Below are 11,651 nucleotides of genomic sequence, written 5' to 3'. Positions count from 1 at the left end.
GGCCTTATTAAATGTAGGCCTTATTAATGTAGGCTTTATTAAATGTAGGCCTTATTAAATGTAGGCCTTATTAAATGTAGGCCTCATTAAAGCCCAAATGCTCGCATGATAATAATGAGGAGTTGTAGTACAGTAGGCTATTACGTTATTAATGATAAGTTATCATTAATAACGTAATAGCCTACTGTACTTTGACCAAATAAACAATCTCGAGTAGGTTCGTTCATGTCTTTAATTGGATCTATATAAATGCTAGTCTGACATTAATATTCCATAATCCCAATCATTAAAAAGATGTACACTAAATAGTAGCCTTCGCATGTATTTATAGAGTTCTTACAGCGCACTCTAGTGGCAGTTATAAAGATGCCCACCAAATGGAAATAATAAACATACCAGGCTCTACTAAATACTAGCCTAGTAGTACTCACATTTTATACTTAAGTAAAAGTATCAATACTAGTAGAAATACTCTGTTACAAGTAAAAGATCCGGAATTAAAATGTGCTTGAGTAAAAGTACAAACGTATTGGTATAAAAATGTACTTAAAGTAGGCTACCATGATGTACACATGTATTGGAAAATGAGGACATTTTGCCTAAATTAACACAAGACATGAATAATTAAGTAGCTTACATTCTGAAAGTGACAGGGAGGGGAAAGGAATGGCTCTAAGAAGTAATAGATAATAGAAATAATATTCTTTGAGGTGTTCCAAAAAAAATTGTAATAAGAAGGCCACACTCATGTCATATGATATGATGGAACGTGTCAGTTTTATGAAGCAGGACCCAAGCAGGAGAAGGTAGACTAGACCCGTGGCTCTCAACCTGTGGGGCCTATCGGGAACCCCCAGGGGGGTCCTTACATGATTTTGGGGGGCCCCCAGATGACAGTGACAGTAACAATTTAAGGACCTTTAAGACCTTTTTAATACATAAAAAAAATCAAATGAAAAAAGACCATTACTGCATCAAAAGTAATCAACAAACTATACTATAAATTGTCAAATAATATAAGAAAGATGCAAAAATTGTGAAAATAGCAGATCTACAAGCTTGCAGATCTACTATTTTCCACAATATTTATCTGTTCAACCGAGTCAAACTACATAATGCCCCAGTTCAAATATGATTATTTGGGGGGTCAATTATAATTATTTTGAGGGTCTCCAGTTCAAATAGGATTTTTTGGTCTCCCGACCCACAGGTTGAGAACCACTGGATTAGACAGTACTCGGTACTAAAACAGTTCACAGTTTACCACGTTGCCACCTGGTGTCCAAAATGATGAACTACAATAATTAACTGATGTTGCTAGGGAACAGCTTGGGTGGAAGTTTGTTTCCTCTTATAGCAATTAATATTCACATAAACATTGCAAAAAATGTTTCTAGTCACGTGTAAAAAAATCAAAAAAAATCTATAAAGGTGTTAAAGCAGCCTTACATGTTCTACCACTAAATAGTTCTTATAGTTCTTCTTCTGTTAATATATAGAGCTTAAGGGGTATGTTTAGTAATAATAATCCAGATCTGCAAAGCAACTAGTAACTCGTTTTTAAATAATTATAGTGGAGTTAAAGTACAATATGTGTCTCTGAAATGTAGTGGAGTAGAAGTAATTGAACAGAAAATTCAAAAAAAGTAAAAATGCCTCAACATTTTTACTTAAGTATAGTACTTGAGTAAATGTACGTAGTTACTTTACACCACTGCTTTCCAGTTCAAGTCATCTCCACATCATACTGCAATTAATTAGAACCCAGTGGTTCTCAAACTCTTTCATGTGCACTGTTTCAGAGTTAGACACATAAGTCACATTTGGTTCCTAACTATCAGTCAGTTGGGTGGACCCCACTTTGAGAACCACTGAAATAAAAAATACATTTACTTAAGCACTACACCCACCATCCCCTGGTCCCTGGCATAACCCTGAATGCAGTTTATTGATGTATTGTAGCCTAAACTTGTCAGCTTAATTAATTCAAATGAACAGCAAATAGGCTCTATGCACAGTAGCCAATTTGGAAAGACATTGGTCCCCTTCTTTACTTTCTTCACAGGTGTTACCAATGATACTAATGAAGGCTGTTCCATTCTGATCAAGGAGTCAGGGTGCTGATATTGTGCATGTTGGCTCACTGGGAACACTCACTGCTACACCAGTGGGGGGGGGGGGGGGGTTCTAAATGTCCCCTTAAAAAGGTGCAACTCTGAGTGTACAAATGGAACCAAATGAACCCGTAAGGTTCCATTTGTACACTCTCAGAGTTATGGGGGTCCTTGAAATTAAAGGGTTTGAGAACCACGGTGCTACATGAAATGGAACAGAGCCTTCATTAGTATCATTGGTAAAAACTGTGAAGGAAGTAAGGAAGAGGACCAATTTCTTTCCAATATGGCTGCTGTGCATAGAGCCTATAGACGGATTTCCGCGCAACGTCATCACAGAGCAGAATGCGCAATCTGCGCATGCTCGGGGGAAACGAATTGTTGCGCCGTTCACTCTGTTGTTATGTTCGGGAGTTAGATAGCCATAATTCTGCTATTATAGGCATAATAGGCATAATGCTGCTATTATATACAAACAGATCCAACTTCCGACAAATCATTTTTATTGAGTAAACAAGGTATTACAAACTGCATAATTTAATCTACTTTCATTAAACCCGGTGAAGATCATTTCTTTTATGAATGGACATTTGACCAGAGCTGCTGCGGGTAATGGCGCCCTCTATAGGCTTCCCCCTCCTCTGCGCGGTCATATCCTCTCAATGTTTACAAACATGAAACCCGTCTATACAACCAACCTGGGCAAAATTCCAAGGCAAGCAGGCCTTACAAGATCCAAGAGACAACAACACGCCGGTGCAGAGCAGTCACTATACTTTATTTTAGGGGAGGGGGAGGATAGCATACATTTTGTCTTCTGTACAATATTCAACAATCACTTCCAACCAAGCCCTGAAACAGTTTGTTAAATAAAATAAATCAAAACAAAAACAAAAAAAAGAAAAGATGTCATTCTTATCCTATTGGTGTGGGATGGCCATTTTCTGTCTGCTGATGGAAAAGCTAGGGCAGCTTTTTAAAAGAACACACGCACACACACACACACCTCGGGGTGTATTAACGGTGACATTCTGAACTACTGTGTTTTGCGGAGAAGCAACGTGTCAGATTATGGCTCTTTTCCACTACGAAGGGGTTAAGCCCAGAACCTTCCATTCAACCTGAAACTAACCAGAACCTGTTAAGTTCTGAGATAGATTTTTTTATTGTTGTTTACATTTTCATTATAGCCAGAAACCCCCGCTGAAGGGGGAGGTAGGTGTCATTAAAATAAAATAAATTAAGTAGTGAAAATAGCCAGTCTACAAGTTCACAAGGTGTCACATCGTGACACCTTGTGAACTTGTAGGTTGGCTATTTTAGCTATTTCTGAAAAAGTTTGAGTTCTGAAATTTGTAGTTCTGAGTTTCCCCAGAAGTCAGGGCTGTAGCACCACCTCCTGGGCAAGGGACCAAATTAAAGTTCCGAGAACCTTATCTGGAAACCTTAGCTGTAGTGTATTGGTATGGAAACGAACCCAGAAACCTGTTAAATATGTTTCACAGCAAACAGACACGGTTCACTTAAGGTCTGCTTATGGAAAAGAGCCATATGATGTCAGCATATTTGAGGAGAAAAGACCCCAAAAAAAGAAAAGAAAAAGCGAGAGTTTTGTTGCAGGTCAGATGTGGTTGATGTGTCGTCATCATAAAGCCTGCTCTCAACACTGATTGACGCGGGGTGATGATGTCATTAGAATGGTGGAGCACCAGTAGAGGGATGTCTGAGGTATCTAATGAACCCATCCGAAAGCAAAACAAACAAAAAATAACAAAACAAAAAATAAAGACTTCACCAGTGTGGGGGAAGAGAGAAAAAAAAAGAAGATATATACACACCACACTGATTCCTCCACAAGGGGAAATTAGTGTCATTTTTGAGCCTTGGACATAAATTAATAAAACAATTTGTTTTGTTTTTGTTTGTTTGTTTCTTAAAATATCATTGTCATATAAAATAAACAACATAAATCTTTTTTTTTTTTAATATTAACATTATAAAGGATTTTTTTTTTGCCTTGAGACCATAAAAAACAACCTCATGCTAAAATCACAATCTAAAACAACATTCATATGTACATACTGTGCATTTTGCCATCCAGTTATCTAATGTTCTCGAGGAGAGGTGGGGGGCGCGCGGGGGGGTTTGGCTTTGATTAAAAAGGACAACAACAAAAAAAAAGCAAAGAAATAAAAGAAAATAATGCGGGCTGCGTTTTCATAAAAACCATTTCAAAGAACACATTTACACGTGACATAAATAGCCAACTTTCGCTTGTATGGCGAGACAATTATTTCATTTTCTGGAGAGGATTGGTTGAGGAGGAGACAGCCTTTTTGCAGAGCACAACAGCAGCATAAAAATAAAAATGAAACAAAAACCAGCAACTTTTGTGGAGCAAAAATGTGGATAGAAATGCCTAATAATGTTGACCGTCCTCTTTTAGCGTTAGTAGTGCTACAGATAACAAAGTTCGAGTTATATCAAAATGGCAGCGGGTTTGCAAAATGTTAACTCCTCCCCTGCATCTCGGATACAACCATCTTAGGCTTCACGTCCAAGTCCACGTTGAAGTGGCTTCTGGGGACACACAGCAACGTGAGCCAACAACAGCATCAGTGGATTGAACACGATCGCTCATCACACCCTCCCTGGGAGAGCTTTGAGGATTATCTGTCTTTTTTAGGTGTGCTGAACAACCTATAGCTCTTAAAAAATAAAAATAAAAATCAACTAAACAAAGGAAAGCTGAGGATTCTGTGGTGTTGTGTGGCCATTTTTGTACCCAAAACTTGTGCTAATTAACGCTGTGGTTCTCAACCTTTGCTGGATCAGGGTCGCCATTTGAAAATCTTGTGCATTTTCAGAGCATGTTTATTTTAATGATCAATCAATCTATTGTGTTCTGGCTTATATCAATGGAACTAACATAGTATACAGTTCCTATTTATCGGTATCACAATGAAAACTGATTTTTCGAGGTTTTAAAATAAATGTTTTTTTACATTATCATTTATTTTATATTAATCTTTTATATTAATGTTATTATAATAATATAATGAATTAATATAATATATATCATTAAAATCTTAAGTGGCCCCCCCACTTGCAATACCCTCACAGGCCACCAGTGGTCCCCGCCAGCCCACAGGTTGAGAACCACGGTGCTGATAAAGCACGCCCACACACCCAGGGAGCTTGACAACCGTCCGTGTGGTATTAGCAAAAAAAAGGCCAGAGGATGCTCTGGTTCATTTAACTTTTTTTTTTTCTTTTTCAAAAGAGCTGAACAACAGCAACAACAACAACAACAGCAACAAAACGCTACAGAGAAGTAAAAAAAAGTTGGCAGGTCTAGTGTTTGCTCCAACTTTTGATTGCATACTGTTAAAAACTGAGTATAGAAAACATAGCGTTCCATCCCTGAATGTCTGTTTTGTGGAAATAAAACCAAAAAAAAAGGTTTTGCTGGGTAGAGAAGCACACAAAAGTTTGGAGCCACCGTTTGTGGAAACCATTTTGCAAGATGACCTGTAGCCAAAAAAAGGATTTCGTTGACAGGTTGCCTCTCGTTTAAAATGCTACAAGCTCCTCAAGTTATGCGAGGGCTGGCTTGCATTTGACCTTTCTACTTTATCGAAGATGCTGAGACTTGCCTTTTGAATACTTTTTTTTTGTAGTCGTAAAAATAGCACATCGCCAAAGGGAGGGGAAAAAAATTCTATTGGGTTGATTGGTTAAGAGGGTCTACGGACCCCCCCCAGAGAGGTTGAAGAGGCAACAAACACACGATCCGCCCCATTCCAACCCCTGAACCCAACAGCAGAAAACCCAACGCTGACTGTAGCAACTTCATGTCCGTACACCCCTTTTTGACATACTGTAATAGGTGTCAAAAAAATTAATGGCACGAGTCGCCCAAGTCAGTTGGACCGTAGCGGATGAATGTTTTCCTGAGATGTCTTTGAAATCTGGTGTGGGGTAGCAACACCTCAAAAGAAAAAAAAACAAACAATTAACTAAACACAAACATACAAACAGAGAGAGGGGAGACCTAACAAATGGAGTACAGTGGATAGTAGACTTTTTTTTTGTTATACCGGTAATTAAAAAAAAAAGAAAATAAAAGGGAGGGGGGGGGGTTTTTACACATTGACCCACCTGTACGTATAGAGGCTCAAAAATGTAAATAAATCCCCCCTTCAAAATAATATATAAAAACAACAGGCATGCATTATAATATTCAGTGGACACCGCAAACCTAAAAAGGGGAAGTGCTTTCATTTATTTCTTTTTCACGCTCTCTCTGAAATTCATATTCTCAAGGGATTTGTCTTGATCAAAAAGGGTCTAAATTTCAGGACAACAACAGTCACAATCACATTAAAAGTAGCATGGGGGGGGGGGGGTCAACGAGGAAACACAGAGAAAACTACTAAGAAGGCAGAAACACTGTTTTGTGAATGGCCTTTTTTTTTTCTTCTTCTTCTTTACGTTGGCATACTCATAAAGTCACCCCATCCAACCCCCCCCCTCTACCTACACCGTGTGATTTGAAAAAGCTTCAATACCAAACAGGTCGTCTGAATGTTCCGTAGTGGTCGTTTAGTGTTATACCGAGGAGATCCTCTACTGGTAGAATGTGACACTGAGGTATACCTGGTTGAGAGAGGTTAGAAGGATACGCGTTTTCCTGTTTTGTTTTTGCCATGATGCGCTGCTCAAGGTGGTTCTTTTTTTGGTCTCACGGTCCTTAACACATCGGAAGCGTTTGTGTTGTTGTGTGATTTCATTTGCGTTAATTCGAACGGATAGTAGTCCTGACACAAGTCGTGCTCGTGTCAGGACTGCAGACGCGACCGTTAAGCATTGATAAAGAGAATGTTTTTCGAAAGGAAGGTTGATTTTTTTCAGCGTGAATATAAGAGCATCAACCTGCACGAACGAGGCATCGCCGAAATGTATAGTTTGATGTGAAATACTTGCCGACTCTGGATGTGTTAAGGACCGTAAGAGTAGTCAGTGAGCGGACTGGGCAAAACTGGAACGCACGGTTCCACTAGCCGCCGGTAATGATAAATGAACAATGAGGATCAGAGGGCAATAGCGGACATGTTGCATAGTTCTCGTTTCGATCACCTTGAAGTCAGTGACACCGCGGTGCGAGGAGTTGTTTTTTTTTCTTCTAAAAACTAAATTCAAAACATGCCAAGATTGCCTATGAAAGCCCTGCTCATTTAGCATTAGCTACGGCAAAATGTTTTACTCACAAAATAAAAACCATGCATTACATTCTCACTCAGCTCTCGACAAAGAACCCCATAACCACAACATGAAATGATTTTTCTTCTTTTTAAACCAAACAGGATTTACCCTTAAATGGTAGTTTTCGAAAGAAATGCTGCGAGGCAGGTCTGGATAAATAAACTTGATTACACTCTTAGTCTCTCTCTCTCTCTCTCTCTCTCTCTCGGTTGATATATATGTATATATATGTATATATATACAGCAGCGATACACAGACATTCAGAAGCTGTTTCTTATTGGCATTACATAGTCATTCATAGAAAGACAAAAAAAAAACGAAAAACAGCAAATGTGTCTAAAAACCGAGTTGCCCTTTTTTTTGTGTTTATACTGAAATGAAATGAAAGTGTGTATGTGAAGGATTCTTCTCTCCACGGCTCCTTTTTCTTAGAAAAGAACCCAACAGTCTTGACGTAGTCTTTCCAGGAAGTCTTTCGACTAAAAACAGAGAAAACTAGTTTAGGTTAAGGGTCAACCTTAAAAAGGGCCGAGTTCATTGTCATGGTGCTTAGCTTAGCCGTGGTCCACCTTGAAAGAGAGGTTGTTCTCTGTGCCGTTAAAAGAGTTTTCTCCTCCATGATTCTGACACAAGGTTTCGGGCTCCTGAAAGTTTTGTAGGCACACATGTAGCCATACGCTACAACACATGTAGCCATACGCTACAACACGTGTAGGCATACGCTACAGTAGCCATACGCTACAACAGGTGTAGCCATACGCTACAAGATATGTAGCCATATGCTACAGTAGCCATACGCTACAACACGTGTAGCCATGCGCTACAGTAGCCATACGCTACAACACATGTAGCCATGCGCTACAGTAGCCATACGCTACAGTAGCCATACGCTACAACGCGTGTAGCCATACAGCTACAGGGGACCAGAACAATGGGAGCTTCCAGCCAATCCGGGCCCCGGGATTCAGCCCGATCCGCCACCAGGTACACCTTGTGTACAATGTGATGGCGGTTTACGTGGTAGAAAAAACAACAACAACAACGTAAAACCAAAATTAAAAACACAACGAACGGGACGAGTCTCGGCTCTTTCTGCTCACGGTGGGGACTAGGGGAGGTGGGGGGTGTGGGTGGGTGGGTAGGTGGCTCGGGGGTGGGTGGGTGGGTGTGTGGGAGGGCGGGGGTTTTCGGGGGGCGTCGAGTGAGTCTTTTGAGGCATCCCGTCCGTCTCGTTGTGATTTTGGTTCTCAGCCTAGTCATAGGCTGGACTCTTTGGGGGGGTAGTCCACGTTGGTGACCATGGTGACCACGGTGACGATCTCCTCGGGCGCCGTGACGTTGCCCAGCCGCTGCATCTGCACCACGCGCTCCTCCACGCAGCCCGCCGACAGGCGCGCCTCGGCCTCGTGGTCCCAGCACTCCTCGATGGTCTCGCACAGCATGGCCAGGCCCTGGGGGACAGACACGTGGGGGAGCAGCATTTAGTTTTTAACCCATTAAGGCCTGAGTCCGATTCTTAAAATGTTTTCTAAATCCCAACAAAAAAAAAATATATATATTCTTTTTACGATTTTTCAAAAATAGCAGATCTACAAGCTCGTAGCGCATTATTCACAACATCACAACACGTAGCATTGCGACGCATTGATATTAATAGGAAAATGTACTTTGTAATTTGTACTTCTGAATATTTAAAAAGCATGTTATTTTGCATACTATAATAGCATTTAAGTAGTACACCAGTACTTTCTAACTCGAGTACAAATTTGACTGAGCAACTTTCACTTGTAGTTGAGTAATATTTGACCAGGAGTACCGGGGATCGAGTACTTTGTCCACCACTGCATAAATGGCATTTCATGGCCATGGATATTGAAAGATATATAATTATCTTATCAACCTTCTTTAACACATCCACTGCCAGGCCCGTAGTCCTACGGGCCGTTAAATCCAACCGTTAACTGCCGTTCCCGTAGCCCGTAGTCCCGTAGTTTTCCCATGTTAAATCGTGCAGGTGCAGATTCCGGATTTTTTTTGCACTTCCGGTCTCGAAGTGGGCGGACCGGAAACGAAATAATACTGTTTCCGGTTTTTCTCCCGCCTTCGTTTCCTGTCTAGCGGTCAACTTTGGACGCCATTATCTCTGGCTTGTTGTTTTTCTCACCGCATCCACCATTTTAGCGTTTTCCTCTCGTTCTCCAGAATGCAGTGTCGGATCGCCGCACGGTTTTCAGCGTTTTGTTCGGTCGGGTCCCGTGTTTGTGTCGAACCAAATGAACGCGGATTTTAAACGGATTTAGCGGGGCCTATGACGGAATCAAAAAAACAAAAAAGGTAAGAAATTGCTTGGCACTACGATGGACGTTCTGAGATTAGCCGATGGCAGTCAATGTGTTAATGGAAAAAAAGCGCAAACAAAAAAAAAATCAAAAATGATTTTATAATAACATCAAAATGTTATTGTGCACACTGGGGTCAGGACATCCCATAAAAGACAAGGACATGACAGTGCACGTGGCCCCCACAGGGCACAGCGCTGGGGCCAGAGAGCAGACACCATTAGCAAAAGATAATCTGCCGTTACAGACACCGCAGGGGAGGAAGTGGCTCAATGCGGCCTGGAAAACAGATACGATGGGAGACACTGATAGTGCAAAAACAGTGAGAAGAAGGCCACTCAGCACCCATTTCAGACAGAAATGCCTGCTATCTTCTTCGACTGGGGGGTGGGATGGTGGGGGTGGGGGCGAGGCGGGAACTGGCCACAGAGACGGTATCAGTCTGCGATCGATAGCAGTCTGCTGCTTGGGGGCTTGTTACAGTTAGGATGCTCTGTAGACAGACAGATTCGGACCACTATTTAAGACCCCTGGTCAAGTTAGGATGCTATGCAGACAGACCACTATTTAAGACCCCTGGTCAAGTTAGGATGCTCAGCAGACAGACAGGTTCCAGACCACTATTTAACCCATTAAGACCTGAAGAAGCATCTGGGTCACATTTTCATTTGAGCTTAAAAAGCGTTATTTTACACTTTGGGCTATTCAAAAATAGCAGATCTACAAGCTCATAGCACGGCACTAAGTGCCGCGCTACGAGCTTGTAGATCTGCTATTTTTGAAAAAACGTGAAAATGTGTGCAAATCTTCTTTGACTCAATGGAACCAAATGGACCCGTAAGGGTCCATTTGGTTCCATTCGTACACTCTCAGAGTTGACATGGTGGTGGACTCACCGAGTGTTTCTGCCAGCACTCCCTGAGCGTGGGTCTCAGCTTCTTGTGCACCACCACCTCCTGCATGTCCTCCAGGGAGGGGTGCTGGCCCACCTCCTCCTCAAACGGCAGCATGTACTCGTCCAGTGGGCCTATAGAGGAGATCACAACATGTCTAACGGTTAAATCAAACCCAACACATTCAATCCATTATATATATATATATTTTTAATCATTTATCATTTTTATAAAATATAAAAGCTTGGAAATTCCTGTCCCAGCTGTTGGTACGCAAAATCGCCTCGCGTCATCTGATGTGCCGCGCATTATTTATTTTGGGTGCGCATGCGCACCCGCGCACCAGTTATGTGCACCCCTGGTCATGTCTCACCTAGACACAGGATCTGACACGAAAGCAGGCAGGCTCTATTGGCTCAATGGTAAAAATGTCAGCACTTGCGCAGGAAACCGGGTTCAAATCCGGGGTAGAAGAGGAAAGCTACAGAGTGCAGCTTTAACAAGAGCTTCTGACTAAATAATAGATCCGTTGGAACACAGGTTCTTTTTTTTCCTTTTTTTTACCGTTCCTGAAAAGTAACAGTTTGGTTTCCACCCGACACAGTGACCATATAAGGAACAATGGTGATAGAAAACATAAATAATATCCCACCACTGGTGGTTCTGTCACTGAACTCTGCTCCAATGTACTGACACGGGTCAGGCAGGGCCTTAGGAATTAAAGTATAGAATGTACATTTTCCATTCAAAGCAATGCTGTGCGTCAACGTCAAATGGAAAGGAAGGAATACATCCATGGAGTCCTCCGTTAACCTAGTCTCACGTAGCCAAACAACTATTACACAATCTCCGAATGCTATCTAGTCTGGAACTACACCTCCTGAATGTTATATAGAGTCTGAAACTACACCTCCTGAATGTTATATAGAGTCTGAAACTACACCTTCTGAATGTTATATAGAGTCTGAACTACACCTCCTGAATGTTATATAGAGTCTGGAACTACACCTCCTGAATGTTATATAGAGTCTGGAACTAC

The 11,651-nt window shown here is 41.3% G+C and overlaps 1 protein-coding gene across 1 annotated transcript in view; it reads right to left on the bottom strand.

Annotated features, from left to right (window-relative positions):
* Positions 1 to 2,871: 2,871 nt before the first annotated feature.
* acvr2aa (activin A receptor type 2Aa) overlaps positions 2,872 to 11,651 on the bottom strand; it is a 96,439-nt gene continuing 87,659 nt past the window's right edge. The window contains 2 exon segments of the mRNA XM_084085255.1: positions 2,872 to 8,831; positions 10,616 to 10,746. Of these exon segments, the coding sequence (XP_083941381.1) occupies positions 8,637 to 8,831; positions 10,616 to 10,746 (326 nt within the window). The 3' untranslated portion in view covers positions 2,872 to 8,636.

The sequence above is a fragment of the Gymnoscopelus microlampas genome (assembly GCF_963454915.1).
Source record: "Gymnoscopelus microlampas genome assembly, chromosome: 17".
NCBI classification, from domain to species: Eukaryota; Metazoa; Chordata; class Actinopteri; order Myctophiformes; family Myctophidae; genus Gymnoscopelus; species Gymnoscopelus microlampas.
The sequence above is the reverse complement of the archived record's forward strand: the minus strand, read 5'-3'. Positions and strand labels throughout refer to the sequence as shown.